The sequence below is a fragment of the Cornus florida genome, unplaced genomic scaffold, assembly GCF_030987335.1.
Source record: "Cornus florida cultivar Cherokee Brave unplaced genomic scaffold, ASM3098733v1 CherokeeBrave_3.0.0_Hap2_Chr02, whole genome shotgun sequence".
NCBI classification, from domain to species: domain Eukaryota; kingdom Viridiplantae; phylum Streptophyta; class Magnoliopsida; order Cornales; family Cornaceae; genus Cornus; species Cornus florida.
The window spans coordinates 66769398-66796721 of NW_026775572.1; the positions used below are offsets into that span (position 1 = coordinate 66769398).

At 33.1% G+C, this 27324-nt stretch overlaps 1 protein-coding gene and 1 long non-coding RNA gene across 2 annotated transcripts; one reads left to right on the forward strand and one right to left on the reverse strand.

Annotated features, from left to right (window-relative positions):
- Window positions 1–4893: 4893 nt before the first annotated feature.
- Window positions 4894–5907, forward strand: LOC132295211 (uncharacterized). Its single transcript, XR_009478362.1, has 2 exons — window positions 4894–5304; window positions 5680–5907. It is a non-coding gene; the product is annotated as an uncharacterized LOC132295211 (long non-coding RNA).
- Window positions 5908–6259: 352 nt separating this feature from the next.
- Window positions 6260–26963, reverse strand: LOC132295210 (serine/threonine-protein kinase Nek2-like). Its single transcript, XM_059793372.1, has 15 exons — window positions 26388–26963; window positions 25437–25573; window positions 25219–25285; window positions 24601–24666; window positions 21315–21361; window positions 21166–21211; window positions 20831–20911; window positions 20691–20733; window positions 20564–20613; window positions 20390–20471; window positions 20217–20266; window positions 18240–18313; window positions 17854–17905; window positions 11260–11619; window positions 6260–7223 (listed from the first exon to the last, which is right to left on the reverse strand). The coding sequence occupies exons 2-15, from the start codon at window positions 25520–25522 to the stop codon at window positions 6534–6536; spliced, it is 1794 nt and encodes a 597-aa protein (XP_059649355.1). The 5' UTR covers window positions 25523–25573; window positions 26388–26963; the 3' UTR covers window positions 6260–6533.
- Between the last annotated feature and the right edge of the window lie 361 nt (window positions 26964–27324).

Below are 27324 nucleotides of genomic sequence, written 5' to 3' on the forward strand. Positions count from 1 at the left end.
CACCTTCCACCACCACCTCCATTATTTCCACCACACTACTGTCACCGCCTTCCACCAACACCGCTGCCACCTTCCACCACCACCGCTGCCACCACTTTCCACCATTGCCACCACCATCGCCTTCCAACACCACCACCACTTACATCACTACCGCTTTTCACCAACCGCCACTGCCACCATTTATTTTTAAAAAATTATTAGAGAATGTCATTTGTTAATTTAATTTATTTGTTACTAAGAGGGATATTTTGGAGAATTCCATTAGAAATTTATTCTTTTCTAAATTTTAAATTGGTTCAACCAAATGATTATTATTATTCCATTCCTACACATTTCATATTTACAATCAAATAATAGAATGAGAATGGTCGTTCCATTGCATTCAATTCCCATTCTCATTCCATTCCATTCCATTCCCACTTGCATTCCATTCCATTCCTACACACCAAACGTAACATAATTATCTCTCTATCTCTCTTTTCTATCAATATGCCTAGGATTGAGGTGGATTGGTAACATAATAAAGAGTTGATCATATGGAGTATTGAGCTCGAACCCATTCTGCTTCCACTAGGGTAGAGGACTGCATTAAATCATAGACTTAAGGTGGAGAGTAAAGCTTGTCACAATAAGAATGAGCTAGAGGATTCACATTGAGGGTATCAACATTGGGTGTTTTTTCTTACCTATCTCTTCCCAACAATCAAACAAGAAAAGTAGAAGTTATATTGATGTTTTGTTCAAAATATATGCGAATCCAGATTTGATTGTCTTGTCGTAAGAAAAAAAAAAGAATCGGGAAAAAAGAATAAATCTTTTTTTATTGAACGTGTTCATTCATTTTGACTACTTTATTATATTTTATCATATTCATTTCTACTTTATCTCCCGAAGTTCATTCTCCGGGTAACTCTGTTTAAACTATTCCGGCTGATGCTTAACATGGATTTAGTTAAATAAGAGAAGAGGAAGGAAATCTTTAGAGAATGAGATATGGTACTAGATAATTTATAGGGTAGGGTTTAATAATAATTTATAGGGTAGGGTTTAATAAGAAGAATGGTTTAATAAGAGGAATAAGATGAAGGGTTAATTAAGGAAATATATAATTAATAGATATTTATTTCTCAAATTCAGTCAAATCTTATATTATTAGATTGGATTTGAGACGCAATTAAAAAGGTATTTGAAATTCCATAATGGTCTGATTGTGTGGTTCCAAACAAGGCAGACCATCGTTCCAAATCCAAATCCCATCAAATCCTGCATTCCAAATTTCCAAACAAAGAGTAAGTGGGACTTGGGATGTTTTTATTTTCAAATGCCATAAAATTATATAAACATAGTTAGCTTGGACTGGATTTATTATAATCTGAAATAAAAATAAATAGCCTTTAAGAAATCCAGTATTATTTATCTACTTAAAATCATATTTTGACAACTTGACGTTTTGTTCTTAACTGCACTTTTTTAATAATTTAAGGGACAGTTCTTAATTTAGGTTGGTTTTGTGAAATTGATTAATAGATCAGGTGAATTTTATGCACTTTACCTTTTATTTTATTGTATTCATGCCTTATTTTTTATTTTTTATTTTTTTTTTGTATTTATTTATTTATGAATTATATCTAACTAATTCATCCTAAATTTGTTTTAATTGGTCTGGCCTCCGGCCATTATCACAATATTATTATTATTAAGGTTGATTACGGATCGGATCGGTTCAGTTTGAAGGTAAAGTTCAATTCATTTTAGTCCTCACAAATTAGTGAAATTTGAAACCGAACCGATACGTTGGGATCAATCCGAACCAAATTGATCCGTGAAATAATGGATCGAATCGGTTCGGTTTTCATGGATTGAGTTTTTCAAACAGCCCAATATGATTACACTTTACGGCCCATTAAAATTTCAAATTAGTAATTAAAAAACTTGTAATGACTAATGACTTTGGTGACCTAGGGTTTACTTAAAGTCTTAAATAATGAATAAATAAATAAAAAGAAATACAATAAATATATGTATATATATGTAATATTAATATATAATTGAGGTAACATCGAATCGAATCGGTTTGGTTAACTGATCGGAAATATATAAAGAAAATATATTAATATATAATAAATAATTTAGTCTTTCTAATTAGACAAAGAAATATATAAAAGATATAAATAATTTAATATTTTTATAAAACTCAAATTACCTATTTATTATCAGATTTTTTAATAAAATTAAATTTAATTAGTTAAGGAAATATATAAAGAAAATAATTAATTTAGTCTTTATAATTAGGCAAGGAAATATATAAAAAATATAAATAATTTAGTCTATCTAGTCTCCACATCTTTTCTAATTTTATAAATAATATATAAATAAATAAAATATTAGTAAATTTTAATAAAAAATAGCCTTGATTTTGATATTATTTTAGTAGTTTGAAAATACATCTATCAATAATTGAATTTCTATTGTAAATTTTAATTAAAAATTATATTTTTTTATCTCTTTTACCTTGTTGTCAATTATTTTAGAATTTAGAATTATTTAATTACTTAATTAAATATTGATTTTAAATTAGATTTTACTCACATGCAATAGTATATTATTTTTAATAATAAATTTATATGTTCAGTATGTAAGTTTCCTTTTAAAATAACACAAATTATCTATTTACTATGAGTTTTTATTTTAAAATTAATATAAGATATTTAGAAGAGTTTCTATAAAACTCAAATTAGAAGAGTTTTTATAAAAATCAAATTACCTATTTATTATGAGTTTTTTTAATAAAAGGAAATCTAATTAGATAAGAAAATATACTTAGAAAAAAAATAATTTAGTTTTTCTAATTAGACAAGGAAATAGATAAAGGAACTATATAAAAAATATATAAATAATTTAATCTATTTATTCTATACATATTTTCTAATTTTATAAATAATATATAAATAATTTTTTAATATATAAATAAATAAAATATTAGTAGATTGTAATAAAAAATAGTCTTGATTTTGATATTGTTTTAAGGGTTTGAAAATGCACCTATCTATAATTGAATTCATATTATAATGTTTAATCTAAAATTATATATTTTTATCTCGTGTCAATTTCGTGTTTTACTAGTGTGTGTGCGCGCGCGCGCATGCCATTCAACTGAGGAGAAATGGCACTTTCATATTATAAGAGAAATGACACTTTTATATTATAAATTTATATTTTTACATAATCATAGGAGACAATTAATCACCTCCAATTTTTCTTCCTGTCGTTTATACTTTATTGGCTGGGGTTATATACTTGATTGGCTGGGGTTGTGGTTGCAAGAGAGATTTCCTGAGAGTGGATTTCGGCGAGAGAGGTTTCGTGATACTGTATATATATTTTTGTGAGACTATCTATATATATATATAGAGAGTCCTGATCTCTTGCTCCCCATAGAGCAAGAAAAATAATCCATAGACCGTTAAATTAAATCTAACGGTCATTTTACAAACCCAACCATGATCTTTCCTTTTAACACAAAACCACTATCACCCTATTTTTAGTTCTATAATTAATTTTACCATTACCATCTATTATAACAATAAAAAGGTAATTATAAAAGGTAAAATAGAAATCTTTGAAAAAAAATTAATTCCTGTAGCTTTACTTTTATTTGTCGTGGAAGAGTTTACTTTAAGGCTTTGAGGATTAAATGTTTTTAAATTTTGTTAAGTTTCATCGCTTTATGAAGAGATTAAATTTTTTGTTTTCATTTTATTTAGTTTAAGCTTTAACAATTTTGAATAGAGTCAATGTCATATGGTTCCATTATTCAGTTGTATAATATTGTTATTCACACATACACACACAAATAACTATAACAATAATACTTCTTTTCATGAAAGCTTTGGTTATGAAACAACATGAAACACCTCTAAATTCCGGAATCGCGCACACCGTTTAACATCTCAATTGCATCTTTTTCAGTACATTTTTAGACCTCTCCTTGAAAACCCATATATGCATATTCTCTATATCATGCTGAACCATGAAAACATCAAGCTTTAAGTCTAATTTGTCACTCTTTGATTTCTCATTCAAAGTTGGTTTAAAATAAAAACTGAAGAAAAACCAGGCACCCCAGATACTATCAAGCCTCGTAGCAATATACGGGTATTGTTTTTCTTTCAAAGAAACATTTAAATAAAAACAAATTTATTAGTAAAATATACGGGAATAGATTTTTTTTTGAAAGGTATCTATTTTTATTTTGATAATTACCTTTTATTGTTACAGTGGGTGGTAATGATAAAATTAATTATAGAAACTGAAAATAGGGTGAGGGTAGGTGGATTTGTAAAAATCTAACGATCTAGATAGAAAGTGTGGATTATTTTTCTAGATAGAAAGTGTGGATTATTTTTCTTACTCCATGGGGAACAAGAGATCAGGACTCTATATATATATATATATATATATATATTTATTGTGATTGTGAATTTCGGCAAAAGAGATTTCGTGAGACAATATAACTAAAATGTCATGATTTCTAGACCTGGAGTTTTGGGGCATTATGATAATGTTAACTCCTCTGTCATATAAAGAAAGTTTTTTTGTGACTAGAGAGAGTAATGATACTCTTTCCGATCAAATCGTCCTGTTTTCTTTATGCCGTTAAAGATACCAAAAAAAACGTAATTACCTAAATCGTTAATATTTTCTTGCTAAAGATATCCAAATAAATAAGGAAAGAAACGTTTTGACTATCTCTATCTCTCAAATTTTATTTTATCTGAATATACTTTATTTTTAATGGTTTTGTAGGTTCTTACCCAATGAATAACAGTAAATTTGACATTTCACAACTCATTTAATGGGTCGACCTATTTGATTCTAGTGGAGGTTTTGTGCACGATTTTGATAGAAAATTTTTTTTTTTTTTTTTGTTGATATTAACCCTTTTTTATTTTTATAATTGCAAAATTTTCTATCTATGGGATTAAAGGTGGCCTCTCGCTCTACCAGAACCAAATTTTGTAAAAAAAAAATTATTAATTATTATTGTAATTCTTACTACTACAACTTATTCACATACACACACACATAAGATATTTGTTTAAAATTATTATGGCAAGAGATATTTCGTGAGCGTGGATTTCGGCAAGAGAGATTTCGTGAGCGTGACTATGAAACCTCCTAATACAATATATATATATATATATATATATATATATATATTCCAGCCCTACGAGACTGAAGCCATTAATTCAGGAATCAAGAGTTACTTTACTTTGCCAAGCTTGTTCCGGCTTCCTTCTGCAGGTAAGGTCTCCTCCTTTTATTTTTTATTTTTTATTTTATTTTTTTTGGGTGTAAAAAAAACACACACACAGCGCAAAAGTTAAAAATTCTTACTTACCAAAAAGTAAAAATAATATATATATATATAATAAATAAATCAATAAATAAATCAGTGTTGTTCTTGTACGTTTCAAAACAAGAAAGGAAAAGGAAGTTTGACTTCTCCTAATTGGATTGAGATTATCTTTTTCTGGGGTCAAAATGGATTAGGATTATCCTTCCTTTGTAGTGTATATATATATATATATATATATATATATATTAAGGAGACACTTAAGAGTGATTTTTGTTTTGTTTGTTTGTGAGTAATAAATTTTTAATTTTGTAATTTTGCAGAGGACATGGAGGATGTTAACTCGGAGGACGGGTCCAGGAGTACTAGTGATTGGATGATTAATAGCGAGTTTTGGTATTTCATTGTGTTTTTCATTGTGTATGGGTCGCCTGTATAGTATTGTTCGTGTGGTTTATTAAGAGTTTTGTGGAACAAGTACATCTCTTACAAAATATTAAAGATCCAAACCATGATATTAAAGAAGATTGGTTTGCTACATTTTATGGATTTTTTTTTGTCGTCTTTTCTGTTATCTTTTTCTGCTCGCTTTCTATTTGTTTGTGCGTCATGGATGCCAAGAAAGCCAAGTCGCAGTCGCCGTCGCCGCCTAGAGATTTAGAACTACATGGGAATGTGCCGCCAAGAGATATAGAACTACATGGGAGAAAAATGAACATAGCCTGCACTTCTTGTTACCATCATTCCCTCTTTAAAAACTAGCGAATATAGGGAAGCAAGGAAAACATAGAATTAAAGGAAGAAAAATGAAACATTTTCGGAATTCAAAAGATGATGGCGTTGTGAGGGGACTCCACCTCATGATATCACTCTGACATTTTGTGGTTGGACCCACACCCTCTCACATAAATTTCATTCAGCACCTTCAAATTTGGAGGATGTATTGCGCTCCCAAACATAACACAGAATTAAGAAAACGGGCAAAAGAAAAGAAGTCTGGCATTTGCTTTGTAGCCTCTACAGAATCCTAAATGCCCATGTCAGATTACCTACATACAAATTCAAAAAAAAAAAAAATCCTATTCCTTCATTCCCTTTTTCCGAAAATCAAATCCATATTGCCTATCTCAATGCCAATAATAAAATCTGTAAACTCTATAATTTGTTACAGCAACAATTAAAGTACCTGTGTCAGGTGTTCTTGGCATTGATCTTCCTGCTTCACTGTGTTCTCCTTGAAGCTCTTAGTCAACCAGATAGCAGTTTCTCTGGGAGAAGCCTTTCCTGGCCCAAACGGCTTCAATAACACCCCCAATTCGTCAAACCTTTCGTCTTGCAACAGCCTTGCACTGAATTCAAGCAACCCTTCCAAAGCCTCAGCTCGCTGCTGGTAAGATGAGGTGTCAAATCGCCTGCGGCGCAAGTCTGATGAGGTTCGACTTGATGCCCCGGCTGTAGCATTTTGATTAGAGCCCTCACTTCCAATGTCCTCCCCATCCAACTTGCATGCCGTGCCTTCCATTCCCTGCCAAGCATCGGTGAAACTCAGCCTGCCAAAGGTTCTATTGCACACCTGAACCATACATTTATCCTTCAAGATCGAATGGTCGCCTTGTGGTGGTGAGTTTGAGCCTTGTGCAGAGGTTGATGAAGTTCTACGAACAGGGAGGAAGGGACTTTCATATGAGGTCATTGGGAATTCAGCAATCCTGTCAATTCGAGGGGAATTGACAGAAACATCCGGAGAGTTAATTCCAATATAGGGCGTGCAAGGTGATCCTTCAACTGCAGCTCTTGTAGGAAATGGCAATGATGCTCTACGATTTGTGGGAACAGCTTTTTTTGCTGGAGTTCGTGAAGCTTGAAACTGCAAATATAAGCATATACCATATAAGAATAAAACCATAAAAACTGACTGACCCAAGAAAGAAGGAAATTTTAGAGCTTAGTACTGTTGGAAAGCTCCATATTTGTGAAGTGAAAGATCAAATCCAGCAAGTGGTGACTATGGAATGCTTAAGCAGGTTAAATGAACAAGCAGTCGTTGCTTATAATGCATCATTAATACCCACACCCTAAGACACATTCATATTAGGATAAAGTGAAGAGCAGGCAACGACTCCCTCGTTATTATGAACGAGCAAGAATAAAGAAGTTAGTTTAAGAAAGTAGGCATAGAACGGAGACTTGGTTGTTGTAATACCCCTAGTTTTCAAAAGGATATAAAAGGGATTTAATTAGTTATTTTATCGTATTTTATGTGCTTACGGGATTATGTGCTTATGTGGTTACATGATTATATGCTTATTTGTCTTAATTGTTTATGTGATTTATTTGATTTAATTGGGTGCTTGTGTGGTGTATTAATTGGATGTTTTACTTGCTTAAATGATGTGTGATTTAATTGTAATTAATTGTTAGGATTAAAATAAAATAATGGATTTATGTTCTATTTTGTTTTATTTAATTTTTTTAAATGATGGATTTTGATAGGCTTCATTTCGAAACCTAGAGGCAAGTTCTTCTTCTTACTCCTTCCCTTAGACTTCTATGCCATGAGTATTTGTTTTAATTGATTTTAATGATGCATAATTGATTTATATAAATTACTAGAATGATTCGGGACTTAGTTCAAACTCTTAGGACCATCAACAATGGAGAACTGAGGGATTGGAATTCGTTGGAGACGAGGAAGATGATGCAGAATAGGTTGAGAGCCGGCTCCCAAGGGGTGAGAGCCGGCTCCCAAAAGGGAATTATTTTGACGACTATCAGAGGGAGAGAGCCAACTCTATGAAGTTGAGAGCCTGCTCCCTCAAGACGAGAGCTTGCTTTCACGAGGACAGAGCTTGCTCTCGCTGCTACTTTAATATTTTGGGATTTTCGGCTACTGTTTTGAGGTTTTGGGTGTTCCAGGGCTGTGCAGGGTATTATGGATGGTTTAAATGACTACAATGAACATGTTAAAATCCTAGAATGTTTAATCCATACCTATAGGTGATAGAAGTGATTAATATGAAATTTCAGTTAAATTTGCATATTGATTAATGATTAATTAATTATTGAAATTGTTCTAAGAAATTTCATGGATATTATATAATGTTTATCATGTATTAGCAGTAATAAACTAAGTTATTGTCTCACTGTTATTATGCTTATCTCTAGATGTAATTGATGTTGTATTTACATATTTCTTCATCAATTATTAGATGGAATGGAGGAATTAATTGCTTAAAAATAACTTAGCAATTAATATGGATATTATATGATTTTAATCATACATTGGCAGAATAATATGGTCACGTATTTGGTCTGATCTTATTATGCTTAATTCTAAATTTATTTGATGTAATATTATAACTATTGCATCAACTGTGGATTTATTTGATGTATTACTTTGGATGTTGCGTCATTTATGGATCATATGCATTATATGCACCAGTATGCGATAGTGGCATATTAGGGACGGATTAACTAAAAACGTTAAGTCCAACCTAACGGAATAAATTAACTAAAATGTTAAATCCTACATATTTTCATGTCAGGTCAACGGAATCAGTTGGATGACATACCGGATGTTTATTTTATGTTCTGAATTAGGATGGATTTTATATATATATAGTTATGAGCTATGATATGAGATTGAGTCTCAGGATGATGGTTAGGGAGCGTACATGCACTGGGATGCATAGCTGGCTATGATGGTTAGTGGTGTACACTGCTAGGTCTAGATACTCATGCCCACTTCAGGTGCATTTTGCATATTGCCTACTAATCAAGTTGAGACCGCTTTGTAGTCTAGTGAGAGTCCCTTAGTGTGCGTATATATATATATGGACTATATAGCTATTGTTGGATTAACTAGGATGTATACGTGTATCGGGTCTCTGCTTGGATTGTAGTAGAGTATAACTTGTTTGTGAGTCTGACCCACCATTATTTTTCAGGTGTTCGTCAGGTGTAAAGATTGTTTGTGCTGAGCAAGGATCAGTCTACTTCATTCTTCCGGATTATCTACATAGGAGTTTCTTTTACGTTCCAGTGTTCTGACGTAGACAATTATTGTTGTCACTTGTTCAGTTGGGATTTTCTAGGGGTCCACTTAGTATAGATTCCCGAGTTGTATTTATTTGGAGGATTGGATATATCAGAATATTTATTTATTTAATGAAATTTTATTCTGAGGTTTCAATTAATGGATTATCATTTTAGTTTTCTTTCAGAAATTTATTTCTTCTTTTTTATCTATTTTGTACTCTGTGTTCGATTATTACCGATTTGTTTTTTATATCCTCGGGTATTCGGGCATGGGCCTGGCCAACCCGCATCCAGAAATCCGGGGGTATCGCAGTAGTATAGGAGCATTGATGGGTAAAAGGGTGGAGGTGGTAGTGGTATTACACACTAATGGAATAATAATTGATAAGAATTTAAAAGAAGTTAACATCTGCTAAAGTTGTTACTAAGAAAGAGTATTGTTAATATAGTTAATACTTGGGAATCCCAATTAGGACTAAACAAGCACAATTTCGCGAGCACATAAAAGTATTAATCCAAGAAAGATCAAAGAAGAGATATAATAGTCACGTAGAATAGAAAAAGATTGTAAACCACATGAGATGCAGTGTTGATTGAATAAATTTGGAGATATGAACATCACTAGGTTATCCTTTGTGGTAACATATAATCTTATGATAGCAAATTTCTATTAATTAAGAGAGAACAACATTTAATAACCTTGAGAAGTGAATTAAAAAAAGTCAACTTGATTTTTTATTTTTTTTTCTAACCAGAAGAGTAGATCATTTAACATGCAATGACTACAAAATATATATGCCAGAAGAGATCATCACAACCTACATTAACAGTTTTAGATGTTAATATCAAAGAAATAATACAGGTAAGAGAAAGAAGATTTGAAATTCAAAAAGAAAAACAGAGAAATAAATTTTATTTAAAAATAGTTGAATTCTTTAGTATAAAAAATGGGGCAAAATATGATTCATGTAACTAACTGAAATAATAGGGACAATTTATTTTATTTAGTTTTGTTAATACTGAATGATGGGTGTGGCTAGAATGGCATTTCCAAAATGTAATCTTTACCAATTGGTATTACAACATTTTCTTCAACTTTAACAGTTTAACTTACCTTTAAGATGCAATCTAAATTCATTTTTACTCCCTCCCCCCCCCCCCCCCCCCCCCCCCCCCCCATTTTAGATTGCAAGTTTTATTTGCTTCTGCTTCTTGAAAAGAAGATATTCTCAAGTCAACATATCATCATACCTTCAATCTTCCCGGCAATATTCTATCATGTTCTCTTTATTTCCTCCTCTCTTCTTCCCTCACTCTCTATATTTAAAGTTTACAATATTTTTTCCAAAAGGGAACATTTATAAATTTAGCATAAAAAACAAATTTTGCTTCTAAATGCACCATGTGAATGACTCATTCTAAAACACAGTTATTTAAGGCTCAAGGAGCAAATAGACGCCAAGGTATCCTGAAACCTAAGCATAACAAGCAAAGTAAGGAATTTAAAATATGCAACAGAAACAATTCAATATAAAAAATGAATGAAATTTTCTATATATCGATTTAAATTAGCTAAATTGATATACATATATTTCCCATTTTCATATGCGATCAGTTAAGCCACAGGACAATTGAAATAGTTCAAAATATACAACACAAAACTAGTCAGATTTTTTTTTTTCAAAAACCAGATATATTGGCATTTCAACTAAGAGGGTCAGGTAAATCAATGCACCTGTATCGTTTCAATATATATCCATTAACTAAATCAAATAACTAGGTAACAAGAAGCAGAAACAAAATAATTAAATATGTATATGCACACACACAGAAATATATATATATAATACTATCTGTAATCTTACCGATTCGCGATTCTTTGACAGCTCTGCTAGTTTCTTAGGAGTAGCAGGAGAATTCCTTGGAGTCAATTTTGGAGCCTTGACAATATCTGAAGCTTTTGGAGTAATTTTCTTATCAAATGTTGTATCTTGCTCAGCTCCAGATACACTTGGATTCAAAGTCCTATCATTGCTGAATGACTGCCTTTTCTCTCTGTACGTGGTAAGACGAACATCTTCTGGCTCTGTAAATCTAGTTTTTTTCATGTAGTTGGTTTCCGGCCGCCAGTTGACTGATAAACTATTGCGTCTGGGGCTGTTAATTTTGTGTTGAATCTTTAGAACGTAAGGCTGAAGGTGAGGGTGCACTAGAAGCTCTGCCGCCTGCCACACAAACGCACACTTTAAATGATAAATTGCACAAACTTTTACTGGTAGACAAGTATGCCTTTGTGTGTGCCCTATAATTGTTGCAATTGCCAAATGACGATACACATAAGATTAAGATACCACATCACATGAGAAACGAAGGATGCCACATCATAATATAAGAAGTTCCTTTGTTTCAGGAGTGGAATATGCTAAGGGCAAAATTTCATTATAATTTGTAAATTACTTGTGAGAAGCCATAAAAGCATTAAACCACTTTCTTATTGTTGTCACATGCCACAAATTAAAGGTTCAAATCACATTTGTAGATTGGATTAGATAATATTGCATGTTATTGTAAAGAAAAAATGCAAATGTTGGTTAAATTTCGACAATGGTTGTGTTACAGTATGTGTGACCCTATAGAGGCAATGCCAGTCTCTTGGACCTGCTTTGGTGAACTAGTGATTGCAATGTTCAATGGTGAGCATGGTGGCAATAGAATGAAAGATCGCAGCAAGAAAAGGAGGTGAAGGTAGTGCAAAAAGTAGTTAAGGCTGTGTTAGTGGTTGACATGTTTATACTATTGTTGTTATTTATTGTGGTACCGCTAGGAAAACAGGAAAAAGAAAAATAAAAGGAAAAGAAAAAAAGGAGTCTTTTGAGAAATAAAATATTGATGGTAGTGATTTCCTCGACAAAAGAAGTAGAGATCAAGGTAACGGTAGTGGCAGTGCATTGTTGATTGTGATCGCACTGGAATTAGAGGAAAATCTTGCTTCAAGAGCAACAATTAAATTTTTTATCTAGCAAGCAATTTTAATTCTATTAATTTTCTCTTACTCTGAAATTATATTATTTAACACAATCTTGCCTTTTCCTTCCATGTGCTGTCCATTAATTTGCTTTTATTTTGTCACCTCTTTTTTGGGGGGCTTTTAGACACCTTGAAGACATTATCCAATTGGTCCATACTCCATTGTGAAATAGTTTGCATCACAAAAGTACTTTTCTTACTTGTAATATTCAATGCAAAGCATTTGTTTGCTTTAAGAACAAAGAGTGCCACTTCCAATATCTCAAGGCCTTGTGCATCTTAAAATTAGTTTCTAGCTATTGAACATAAAGAGACAGAGAAGCAAACTTAGTGTTTGGAAATAGACTTCCAAAATAAGTTTCTGAAAGCAAAATTTACACATCCACGCATGCACACACACACACAAAAAAAACAAAAAATACTTTTTGGTGGAAGGAGACTGATTGCTTTTGGAAGCAAAAACTATTATTTTCCACATAATACGACATCATCATCATCATTAGCATACCAACCGTGACAAGAGCATCAAGAATTTACTACCATTGCCTGCAATGTCACCCCCGCGGTAGACTCTACCACACAGCTATAGCCTATACATGTCAAATCCTCTTTAAGAGCCACTGCCATCATGATCGCCTTTGACAACCACTGTAACCATTTCCAACACCACCACTTCATATTGCCTCATTGCTCTACCCATGCTATCATTGGCACTACACTATTGACACCGCAATTACTAAAACTGCCACCCCTGCCCCTACCACCAACACTTTCTTTACTGTGACCATCAGTACCAGAAAGCAGAACAACCAACCTAATATAATTTCCATCTTCTGATTTTCTATCAAAAATAAAACAGTGTGTATAGTTTTCTACTTGGTTTTTATTAATTTTATTCAATAATGAATTCAGTGGAGCCTGATCAAACAATATCTCAGACAACAACTTTCTAAGCATTTCGGAATGTAATAATCTTTTCGAAGCAAAGAAAAATGAAATGAAACAAGAAAATTCAACTAACAAAACTAAGAAACTTTTTTTCTTATTTTCATAATCTTTAAATTTATTTAGCTTTTGCAGTGGTAGATAGATTCTTGATCCACTGTCAATTGCTAAAGAATGTGCGGATTCAAGGCTAAGCAGTTGTGAGAGAGGTATGCTGTGTAAGCTGGATATTTAGAAAGCCTACAATAATGTAAACATTGGGGCTTTCTATTCATCTATTGTATTTTTAAGGATAGAATGAGATTTAACAATAGGCAAATAAGGCAGATGAAGACTTGTATTTTGTCTGTCAGGGTTTCAATTATATGAAATGGTTGTCCAACCAGTTTTCTTTTAGTAGAATTAGAGGTTAGAGGCAGGGAAACTCATTCCCTCAGTGACTCATATTGGAGATTGAGGCTCTGAGTCAATGTTGGATAATGCTATATGAAGAAGGACGTTTCAGGATTTTTGGTGGGTTCAAGTGGGGTCTTTTTTTGAGGCCAGAGTTCAACTACTTTCTTTGTTTTTTTTTTTTATAAGTAAAAATTGAATAAAAAGAGCTCAAAAGGGGAGCGCATCCCAAGAGAACTACACAAGGCCAAATAGGGCCTCTACACTCCCAAAGAGTCCAAAAAATCAACAATCTCCTCTAAGGATCTATAATTTCTCCCTACGACCCAACAAAAAAGAGTGGTAATAATGGACAACTTAAGCACAAAGATAGGAGGTATATTTTATTTGGGGTGCAATATTTTTTTTTTTTTTTTTTTTTGTGTGTGTATGCAGCAATTTTTGGATCTCAAGGTGAATCTTGGGAAGAGTGAATCGCTTACAAGAGGTGAAGAGAAAAATATTATCTTCTTTTAAGTAAGGATAACGGATGCAGTAATGCAAACAGTAGCAGTAATGAGGGGAGGGTGTAATGGACGTAACATCATGCACACGGTCATCCAACTATGAATTACTTTTTTGTCGTACAGCTTCCCAAGATGTACCGACACATGTTTTAATCCATAATGCCATTAAATTAGGTTCAAAATACTTACTATGATTTTATGAAATTCTATTTGGAGCTACTGAGATTACTTAATATGCGTAATGAATTTTAAATTGTCATCAGCACGAAAAGCTTGCTAGTTTTATGTTCCACTACTTTTATGACCACAAAATGTACTTAAATATGAATATATATGATAGTTATTTGATAGAACATGCTCAATCAGTACTCTCAATGTCACATGAACACATAATGATAGGGAAGCGCAATCGGAATTACCTGTGTGACACAATAAAAATTGAAAAAGATAAAACAAAATATCTCCCTATTTGCAATCATACCATCAACATTGATGTAGGCTAGGAAGCATGGACATGCCTAAAAGGGCAAAGAATCCGTGTCGGACATCAACACGCCCCGAAGCATATCGAACACACCAAAAAATGTGTCCGATTTTTATTTTTTATTTTTTAATATTCAGACACAGTGCAAATACGGCATGGACACGCTATGGATACGTGTCCAACATGTGTGTCACATCCATGGGGATTTTTAAGAAAGTTTTGGAAAGAAAGCTGGGTTGAAGTGTTAATATGAGGAGTTGTTTAATAACTTTCTGTAATATGGTGGTCATTACTAAAAAGAAGTTGTTTATAAGTGTTAGAAATAAGAGAGAGAAACTGTATATTGTATTGAAGTGAATAAACAATGTACATTACAGTCCTATAGATATATAGATGAGGAAAGGGGGTAGGTGAGTGCACCACAAGTTATCTATGTAAGGTAACAAGGTAGGTGAAGGCGGCTACTGTAAACCCTAGTAAACCCTAGGATATTATACAATGTAATCTAACAATAAGAACAATTTTATATTAAACTACCTATCTATTATTACCAGTTGAGACCACTTCTTCCACTATCCCAATTAGATGTTTGGGCTTATATTTTTAGTTCAAAGGTTCAAAATATTGCACGATCAACTTTGGCCTCTATCATTGAATGTGGTAGCTGGGCTTTTCCTCTTTCATTCCCTTCTGTGGCAAGAGAGTACATTCAAAGACTGGGCACTCAAAATGGTCCTGATATTATCAAATGGAAGCATGGTAAGTTCTCTATGAAGGCAGTATGGAAAGTTTGCAGGGTCAGAAGTCAGATTCTCAAATGGCCAGCCCTCTGCCGGAATCATTGTAGACCCAGGATTGCTGTGAGTGTGGCCAAAATTCTACACAACAAGAATTTATCTTTTGTGAATTTGAAGAAACAGGGCCTATCACTTTCTGCCATCTGTCACAACTGTCTCTCTAATGAAGATTCTAATGACCACCTCTTCTGCTTATGTACATTTGCTTCAAATATCTGGTTCAGCTTGTTTGAGCTACTGCAAGTAACTCCTCCTCCATTCAACTCTTTGAACAACATTGTGGAATGGTTTATTCAGAATACCACCAGTCAGACTCTGAAATCCAAGATCTTGTGCTCCATTTTCTCTGGAACAATTTGGAAGATACGGGCAGCAAGAAATTCTTCTCTTCATTATGGGGTTAGGGATCAAGCCTCAAATGATGTTAAGGCTATACATCTCTTAAGTGCTTTTAATTCCTGATGTATTGCTGCTTTTATTCTCCTGCCTTTGCCAATTATTGGAAATGGGCTTGCTCCATTTTCTTTTTCTGTAAAAGGAGGTATGCCACCTTTTTGATCTGTAACTTTCTTTAAATTTATAAAATACCCCATTCAGGAAGAAAAGAAAAAAAAACTTTGGCCTCTCTAGAATCACTAGTGGTGGACAGTCACTCTCTCCCCTCCTCCTCCTCCTCCTCCTTCTTCCTCCTCCTCTTTTCTTTCTTTCTTCTTCTTCACAAACCCTAGAGACTTCTTTTTTTCCTTTCACAAAAAATTCTTTTCGTGTCTCTTTTTCCTTTTTCCTCTTGTTTCCATAAACTTTTTCTCTTATATGTATTCTAACCTTTATTTTTTAATAAAGCCCTAATATTTTTCCAAACAAAACCATAATCCTCTTGTTTCTTTGTTTTTTCTCTTTCTTAACCATCTCTCTCTCTTTCTTTCTTTTCCCAGCAAAACACAATTTTTTTTCATTATTAGTTTGATAAAATAAATATTAAATTTCTTAAAATACAGCATTATATATATATATATAATATATTAATCATTCGTGTCCCTACCGTATCCGTGTCCAAAATTTTTAGGATTTCCCATGTTGCCGTGTCCATCTTGTGTCATATCTATGTCCTTTTCCGTACTTCTTAGGCTGTAGGCATTCCCCACCCCACCCCCAAGCCCTGCCAACAATTTCAGCCAAATTCAATACCCCAGATCACTACTGCCTAACCAAAATTGTTGCATTTAATAATGTCGTTGCCTCTACTAGCACCGCCATTACCCTTATCATACCTTATAAGCTTCTTTGTTTCTAGTGAAATACTGTTTCTGCGTTCAGTTTAGCAAACAATCTTCTATATATGTGAAGAAAATCAGTAAATACATTACTTTGCTTCTTTGCAGAAGTAAGTTTCAGAAAGCAAAACAAAACACTGCCTTTTTATTCTTTATTGTCCCAGGTGGAACAGCAGCAGTGCCTTTTTCATTGTGATGTGGGGTCTGATTGCTGACAGATTAATGGCCATCACTTAAAACAAAAGAAAAGAAACAAAAGGAGGAAAATCAAACTAACTACTTGGTGAAGGATTTAAATATTAAAGTTACACCCTCTCACCAACGGGCCAGTGGACTAGCGGTATCAGGCCCTTACTTCCCAAAGGGAGGTCAGAGGTTCAAGCCTTAGTGAAGACATGTGTGTGAGTACCAATTAGGAAAAAAAAAGTTACACCCTCTCTAACAGCTTAAGCTTTTAGAGTAGATGATTGTCAACATGGTATCAGAGCAGGCAGTTCTTGTGTTCAAACCTCACCGTTACTCTGATAATTGAAATTGAAACACGTGTTGGACCAAAAGAAGGCCACACGTGAGGGGGCGTGTTGTGAAGGATGTATTTATTGAAGTTACACCCTCTCTAACAACTTAAGCTTTTAGAGAGCGAACCAAAAAAACGCAGTAACCAAGTCTTCATGCCAAAAAACACACTTCTTTTTTTCCCCCCTGTAAATGCATAAGAATTAAACGTTTTTTTTTCTAAAGGTATAAGAATTAAATGTTATTTACTGAAGTACCCATACTTTTTCTTTTCTTTTTATTTTTTCTTTTCAGTGTCTGGGGGCAGGGGATGATGGCAGCAGCATTTTAATATGATGTGGCACATTATTGTTGAAAAGATTAGCTGTATCTACCACTTTTGGGAGAAGAAGAATCACATATTTTGCTAAGTGCTATCTAACGTACTGTTTTCGTTATCTTAGGCATTGACAAATCAACCAATTCTAGTGATGCATTTAAATTTTATGTGAAATGCAGGTCAAAGAACAGTAATTACACTTGGCCGAATCTCTGGGTTTTTCCGCAGCATGCTTTTGACGAGACCCCGACTGAAAAACGAAAAAAGACCAAAGAATTAGTTTGTCACTAACTAAGGCTAGAATATATATTTTTATATATAAAGTGCTTCTCAATGGCAAAAATTACAAATATCATGCGCATTATGAATGAGGATATCCATTTATTTTCAATGACCCTGTTACCTAATTATCTTACAGTGTCCATGTATTACCATTCATCAACTTTAATCGTGCAAGGTATTAACTTAAGTCCTTCAATATATCCAAGAGGGAATATCAAGATTACAAGAAATATACTGGCCATATGAACATCCACAATACTAATATAAAAAAATAAAAAATAGAAAAAGGAAAAATAACTTACAATGTTCCAGAGTATTTAGTTGGGAGAGGTGCCACAATTGACCTATTTATTTTGTTGATCAGTGCTTGCATATCCTACTCGAAAAATCAAAAGCATAACTGCTGTTCAGTTACTTAAAGCCCAATAAAACATGCAAAATAAACTAGAAAGGTGCTTAGCAGGCATATATTATACTTCATACAGAGCAAATTGCAAGTATTATTAATGAAAGATGCTACTGCAATAATCTCTAAAAGAAATATATCTGCGAGGCAGTAATGTCTGCACACTAAAATATCAATATTATCTTCTCAGAATGACATGAGCCATTGTCTGGATCATACAGGTAATCAAGCATTGCACCAAGTGACAAATCTAACTCAGACCAACAAAGCAAGAACTGAATCACACTCTATAAATCACAGTTAACTAAATGCAGATTTTTTTAGTGCAGCCACAATTTACAAGTTATTCTAAAATAAAATAAAATAATAAGGTGGGAGCAGTGAAACACTAAAGTAGAAACTGCTGAGCTATGTACAGAGTTCGATAACTTGAAGAACTCTCTAATCTGCTAGATAGCATGACACATGGTGTTAACAAAATAAAGGCAGACCTTGTGAATCACTAGGTAGGAGTGCACTACAACTAGTGATCTACAGTAACAACATCTTTAATAACAACAATTTAGTTCTATTGCTTAACATTTAGCAGATGCCATACCATAATGCTTGGCAACCAATAAAACCACAAAGGAGAGGTAAACCACCAAAAGGCCAACTCTTGTTGTTAGCTAAGTGACTAGGTTATATAGTGACTAAATTTCCTATTGTTGTTGCCAAGTCAATGTTTGGATTATGCCACCCACTTAGGCTTAAAGTAACCATTAACAAATAGGTGCAGTGGCAGAGTCAATAATTTATTCTAGAGGGGGCAAACTTAAATAATGATTAGATAAAAAATAAATAAAATAAAAATAAATTGAACCAAGTAATAAACAACTTAAATATTGATTCTAATATTCTCTTATAATAAATTTATTTTTCCTCAAGTAATTATCATGGTTTGAAAAAAATATTGCTCCTTTTCTTTTTCTTTTTCCAAAATTAATTTATATTCTGCAAAAATAGCAAGATTAGGTGAAAGAAAAGGATGAGGGTTTCTACATACTTGCTTAGTGTCGAAAAATTGACCTTAAATTTTTTTTTTTTTTTTGTAATTCTTTCTATTTGTCTTTTGTTTTAGAGAAAGAAAGATTTGGAGAGGAAAAGAGAGATCAATATCATGAGCAGAGGAGATGAATTGTTGTGGTTTGTGGAAGAGAGAAGCATATAGTGGGTTAGAAAAAACTAAAAATTTCAAAAATGAAGGGCATGGAACGGTTAAGACTAAAGAGTTTCTTTTTTTCTTTTTTCTTTTTTCTTTTTTCTTTTTTCTTTTTTTAACACAATTTTAAGGGACCCAATGTTTACAATTCTAAAAATATATGCATACTAATAAAAGGAATCTAAGCCTTCTGTGGGTCCACCAGTGAGTAGATGGTCTGCCCAGGCTTAATGCAGCCAATAAATAGTCTGCCTAGACGAGAAATACACTGATAACAGCACCAAATGTGGTCACAAACAGGTGCTTGATCCAACACAGCAATGAGACTTCTATGGAGAAAAATGAGCAAATACACCAGTCCCAAAATTAGATAAAAATTGTTAGATATTGTAATTGGACATTGTAAAAAGCACATTAAATTACGATAGACCTATCTCCAATGTAGTTCTCAGAACATAAGCAACTAAATAGTCAAATTAATAAATAATAATAAATAAATAAGAAGAAGTTAGGCTACATATGCAAAAAGGTGGCAGAAAACACTAAAATATACCACATAATGCATTACAAAATGAAAAGAAGTTAGGCTACATATGCAAAAAGGTGGCAGAAAACACTAAAATATACCACATAATGCATACAAAATGAAAGGGCAAGGTACTTGAAACTTACAAATGCTTTAAATGCGGGCTTATGGGAAGTCATTTCATAGATACAGCATCCTAGATAACATAAAGTTAAGACAACTGAGTGCACATTCAACTAAAAAAACTTATAAATATGTCAGGTCCCAACTTGCTTATTCAGTATATATGTATGAACAGTTATATGAATGAATATCTTACCCAAAGACCAAATGTCTGACTTGGAGCCATAAGGGATATCAGCAAGAAGCTCAGGGCACATATAACTGGGTGTTCCGACAACCTTAGGTTAGAAAGAGTAAACGTCACCACTAAAACAATAGTATAAACGTGAAATATGAGAGATAGAATCGTTATAACAACCACATCACTTACAGAGGAGGTAAGATCATCTGAAGTCAACATCTTGGCAAGTCCAAAATCACCTGCAACAGGATTAATTGATGGTAATTCAGTAAAATTCTCTCCAAAGAAAATGAAAGAAAAGAAAAGAATCACCTACCAAGGCGTATGTCTTGATCTTTTGTCAAGAATATATTTGAACACTGTAAGAAATCGGATAATACAATCAGTGACACACAGCTTCAGAGATTTCAGAAGAGATAACTGATACCTACAAGAACATATATATAAGCAACTGACCTTGACATCACGGTGAAGAATATGATTCAAGTGTAAGTAATCAAGCGCCATTAGGAGTTGAACAAGCCATTTACAAAGCTTCTATAAACAGTTTAAGATTCATAAAATCAGAGACAAAGAACTTGGAGAATTATAACAGAAATACAAATATAAACTTATAAAATGCACAGAAATGGCAAACAAAATGCACTCTTCTAAAGAAAGTTTCTTTCCCTAAGAGTGGAGTTTTGATGGGAAAAAAATTCACAACATGGCAAGAGTACGTAAATGCCTGTAAAATAAAATGGACCCGACTGCAAGAGGAAAAGGAAAACTAAGTGATATTTAATAAAAACCTCTTCAGAAAAAAGGATTCCATTTGCTTTCTTTATTGCTTCTGCCCTGTAAAACAGCAAAAGGCTGATGTTAATAAACTGGTATGAGTACTTCATAAAAAGGTACTTGAATAATGAACCCTGTAACTTCAAGTGGAAAAGTTACTTACATGTCTCCTCCTTCACAATAACCAATGATAATGCATACGTAGCAGCCCTTAGAGCAAAGACATCAAATTGTAAGGTGTAACATCCAACAATGGCATAACACGTGCAATTATTCTGAAGTAGATTGAATCATATTGAGGAAAGCACAGAACTGAAACAAACAGTAAAAAGGACAGATTGGGCACTTAAAAAAAAATAGTGTTTTTTCATCTCCACATCAGCATTTGTGAAGAATTCATTATTTGAAAATTGGAAACTTTGACTTCATGTGAGCATAAAAAGGAGCCCTTAAGTTCATATGTTTGTAATTTTCCCAAAATCATTTTTTTTTGATAAGTAATTTTCCCAAAATCATATGTGAATTTTATCGGCAACATGGTTTATTTGGCATATGCACGTGTATGAAACCCTTAATTTAGGACACTAGACCACCTTACACAATAACAAATCGACTAAATGCTTGAGTGTACTCAATAGTGGGTCAGTTTGAGGATTATATTATTAATCTTAAATTTAATTTTGCTTTTGAGCTTGGAATTGAGGTTAATTAGTAGAAAAAACTTTGGAAAAGACTACAAAAATGGTTGCTTAGGGTTTTTAGGCGAGCAGAAAAATTTGAAGAAGACGACCCAGTTGGGATGCACATGCCCACATGCAGGGGTGGGGCATAGGGTGTGGGGGTGAACGTGTGGTGCATGGGTGGCAAGCTAGGTCCTCCCAGACCCACTCGCCAAGAAAAGCAAGATTGGCCCACCCTCCGTCCATCCAACAGAAATTTAAAATTATTATGGATTTTTAATTAATTAAAATTTAGAGAAATAGAGAGAGAGAAAATAGTTAAAATTATAGAAAATTATAATGAATTATAAATAAATATATTTTAACAAATTAAGTCAAATAATTTTATTTCAAAATAGATTTAGGTTGATTACTTGTGCAACAGTTCAGAAAGTAATACTTTAATATGTTTAAGCCAAAAGTAGAATTATCCACAGATCGTTAGGTCATAAATACTATATGGACCTAGAGTAGATGGAAAAAGTGGTTTTTAAGTACCATTATCTCTCTAATTTATGCTTATAGACCATCTTATTAATTTGGTAGGGTATAAGACGCGAAGTGATCAGTGGGCAATGTTGGTTATAATGTAGTTATTGTATTATGTGTCTAATCATATGAGATAACATTTGAGTATGCACTCAATGCAACGATCGATTTGAACATGATTGAAGTTGACCAAGTCAACTGCTTTAGGAAATGTGCTAATGAACTAGTGTAACAAGGGGGAGCTTGTCCCACATCAGATCCGGATGGGAGAGTGATTGAGTATATATGGGCTGGGTGTTAACCCCACCTAATAGATTAGACTTTTGGCTCAGATCACGAAGCACCCACCCGTTACAGTTGATATTAGAGCCAGACTCGGTCCTTGATCCGGTGTCACACCAAGCGCCCGGCCTGGAGGCATCCAGGTATGCCATCTGGGTAGGCAGGGTGGCCCAACCGCAAGTAGGGCGTTGCGAGTTCAGGTGGGGGAGAATGTAACAAGGGGAAGCTTGTCCCACATCGGATCCGGATGGGAGAGTGACTGGGTATATATGGGTTGGGTGTTAGCCCCACTTAATAGCTTAGGCTTTTGGATCGGATCGCGAAGCATCCACCCATTACAACTAGAACCCTTAAAACCCATTAAAGGGAATAAAATAGAACAAGGTGGAGAATGTAACAAGGGGAAGCTTGTCCCACATCGGATCCGGATGGGAGAGTGACTGGGTATATATGGGTTGGGTATTAGCCCCACTTAATAACTTAGGCTTTTGGATCGGATCGCGAAGCATCCACCCATTACAACTAGAACCCTTAAAACCCATTAAAGGGAATAAAATAGAACTAAGATAAAAACATAGTATAGCATGATAAATACACCTATTAAAGTATTGGTATTATATTCGGAAAAAAAAGGAAATCGATATGGAACAGTTAATTGGTTAAATATGCATTTAATTGTTAATAAACTACAATAACACTTAATAATTAAGGTTGTTGGATACTGTTGGTTGGTCGGAGGGAAAGACTAGTACTAACCCTATGATGACTATATTAGGAATGGATCAAGACCTGACTATTTGGAAGTGCATGATCCCATTAATTTAAGTTAATCAAATTTGAATCATTTTATAGTTGTTTAGAGAGTGAGAGTATAGGAGTGTATGACCCTATAATTTGTTCATTTGTTGAACGGCTCATGGTTAATAAAGTAAAACCTAATAAATGTTAATCAATAGGATTAACTGAAGAAGTAGAGGATGTGTTTAATAAGTGAAAATCTAATAAAAGTTAATCGATTTGATTAACTAACAGACTCATTGAGATTAAAGAAGTTATAGCAACTTTTGTGTGCAGTTGGGATTAAGTATAATAACTAATGAGATATATAACTAGCATTAAGACGAGTTTAAAATGATTAATGTAATTAAGGTGAATTACTCTTATATATGGGAAAGTAAGACAAAATCAAATTGCTGAGCAGTGTTCTTGTTGAGCTTGTGAGTTCACCCTTCTATTATCTTTTAGGTACATGTAACAGAGGCACTCGCGTATTAAAGTTTTCTTTCGCTACTTTATTATTTTAGTTTATTATCTACCATAAGGGACATTTGTAACAAGGAAAACTATGTTATATTTGGAGTTGGATTTTATTGGTATATTGCATTTGTTTTTGGATTTTGGATTATGCAATATTATTATTAGATGGCGGTAAAGATTCTATATAAGTTGTTGTAGATGGTTTTACTTGATGTTGGATTGAAGTCATGTACCAAGTTCAGGTATTGGACAAGATGCTCCTTACATAAATTTGGGGGCATGACAGATTTTCTCTCTTTTTTTGTGAAACACTATAAAAAATTTAAGTATTCTTAACTACTGGGCATAAGATATAATTTTCCCAATAATAGAACGTCCGTTTGAATAATAAGAGATAAACTGGTAACATATTTATGCTTTATGACATTGAGTGAATGAAACTAAATAGCTTCAAGCATTTTTCTGTCGATAATATACAATTAAAACACAGTTCTTGTTGTAAGAACCAGCAGTCAATGGGAAAGTTGGACCAAACAAGAAATAGAGTTAAGAGTACTTTTTCAGTGCTGGAGGATGGAAAAAACAACAAAATAAGAAAATTAAATGTTCATCCAGCCTTTTAGACCATTAAACAACAAAAGGATGGAAGATGCCATTGTCAACTGAACATGATCAATAATGAAAAACATAATATTCACTTACCTTTTCTACCCAGGAATCTTTATACTCCACAATAAACGGATTCCGAAATTTGGAGATAAGTTCCATCTACAAAATGCAAGTAAAGGAGGTCAGTTTGTAGGAGTCTAAAAACATTATTTATCCAAACTACATACCACATCAGAGGTTCGAGTTGTAGCATAAACAGCTTGATTGTGTGTGTAAATTAATATACATATGTGTGAATGTAGTAAGCATTCGTGGTTTTGTGTGACTTCTACTTAAATCCTCATATTCGATGCTCAAAGGATTGTCTGCCCGGTGATTTTTTTCACTATTTCCACAACCAAACAACCTGATTTTGTAGAAATGACCTGGTAGGACCACTTACAGAGATGTGTTTAACTATAAGTGAGTGATTTTAAAGTTCAACCTTTAATATTTCACAACAGATATTTTCTCAAACTCTTGACACATAAGTTTTCACATTCACACAAGTAAAACTTCATTGTCAAGTGCTACCTTAAAATGCAAAAAAAATCAGGTACCATAACCCAGTTGAAAACAATTTAAGAAAGAAAACAGTCCCAAAAAATATCAAATCTGGAAGAAATTTAAACAATTCAATTAGTTGAAATGATATAAAAAAAAAATACAAACCTCCTGGTGTGCAGATCTACGACTCCGATCAGTTTGGCGGGCAAGACGAATCTTTTTCAGCACATACCTTAATATTATGAAGAAGAAAAATAGGTAAAACTAACCACGAAAAATAAATTTTCAAAATATATATATATATTATCTTTTGCATACTCAGTGATATATATGGCTGTAAAAAAGAATAAAAAAAAACAACAATATGTTAATTTCATACTTACTTCTTCTTTTCAAGTTTATGCCTTACAAGAAGGGCAGAGCCAAAAGCCCCTTTTCCTATTTGCTCTAGAACATCATACTGCTCCATGTATCAATTGATTAGTCTCCTTCTATAGGTAAGAGGCCAAATGTTTCAGTCCTGTCACATATCCCAGAAAAATATATTACAATTACAAACAGTAACAACGGAGAGCTACATTGCATGTGAAATTACTTGAGAAATGCATAACCGCTGAAGAAAACAAGTTTTTGCCTAGAAAAATTTGTAACGAAGACTGTGTTTTGAACCCTTTTTTTTTTTTTTTTTTCTCGAAGTCAAAACTAAAGCTTTTAAAATTTAAAAAAAAAATTTAAAATACAAGTATCTCGGTCGCCCTGTGAAATTATTAAGGAAAATAATTAAACTAAATTACACAAACTATAGTACAAAAATGCAAGGATCAACGATCAAAGATGCAAGAATTGAACCAACATTTCAGGGGAAGAGAGAGAGAGAGAGAAGAAAACCGTTACAGTTCAAAATTTTATTGCCACAATTGAAGGAGCGAGTGGAGAGAGAGATACACAAAATATCTTTACTAAAGAAGCAGTTACAGACCACAAATTTTAATCGAAAATCAAATGCATCAGTAGTTCTTTTTTGCTGCAAAATATACATATATATATATATATATATATATATATATATATTTGAAAATTTCAACAAATTAGACAAGAAAAATAAATTCTAAGAACACAAACTGATTGAATCTCTGAATGAAAACCTGAAATTGGCAAATGCAGGTTGAGAAGTCCACACAAATCTAACAATGACACAAAAATAACTCCCAAAATGTATAAGAAAGAAAGAAATGAAAAGGAAGTCAAAGAAAGAGAAAGTTCACATTCAACAGATTCATAGAAAGAAAAGAAGAGAAAAGAAAAGAAAAGCCGAGAAAGTAAAAGAAAATCACCTGAGATGTGGAAGTGCTGTGGAAAGACGAGATCACGAATTGCGCCGGGGAGAGAGAGAATATGCAATGCGAAGTCTGACATTTGCACAGAAACGACGAGACGGTGCCATTCCAGAGAGGAAGAAGAAGAGGAAGCTGCTACCCTTCTTCTGCCATCGTCATTTTAGAGAGAGAAAGAGGAGAGAGAAAGTACAGTGAAGACTATAAAGAATAGAAAAATCCAAAGAGAGAAATAGCTTTGTTATTACCAGAATAGAGATTAGACATATAAGAATGTGGATAAATCTTAGAGAGAGAGAGAGAAAGAAAGAGGTTTAACACACACAAATACTACCACTGCGTTTTTGGAGATTTTCAATGAAAAGCAGAGTAGAGAGAGAGAGGAGAGAGAAAGAGACAGAGAGTGTCAGAGTAAATTTGGCAGCATTCAGGGGCACTCGCTTGTGATTCAACTAAATTTGTGAGAAAACTTACAATGAGGCTGATCTCATTGTAATTATCCATGAACCCTGTTTTGGCACATGCACAATAATTTTTTAGTTTTTATTTTTTATTTTTAAACCCTTCCAACTTGTACTTTTGATCCACAAAAATACAAAGTAAATTATCCATAAAAGTTCACTAAATTATACCATAAATTTTATAATTTCGAATCACAATTTATTTTATAATTTCAATTTTTAAAATGGAATTGGATTAAGGTTCCATTTCTTTTGACGTAAAATATTTTTAATGTTAAAAATATTTGTAGGTGGTGTTGTTATAAAATGTTTATACAATCTTTTAAAATATATATGTATATTTGAGAAAATTGATAAATAACTAATGATTTTTTTTTTTTCATTAAGTCATTTTTAGAAGTAGATATGAGCATAATTCATTAATTGGTATATATACCCTAAGGTTACGAGTGGGGACTTGTCCCACATCCAATTCA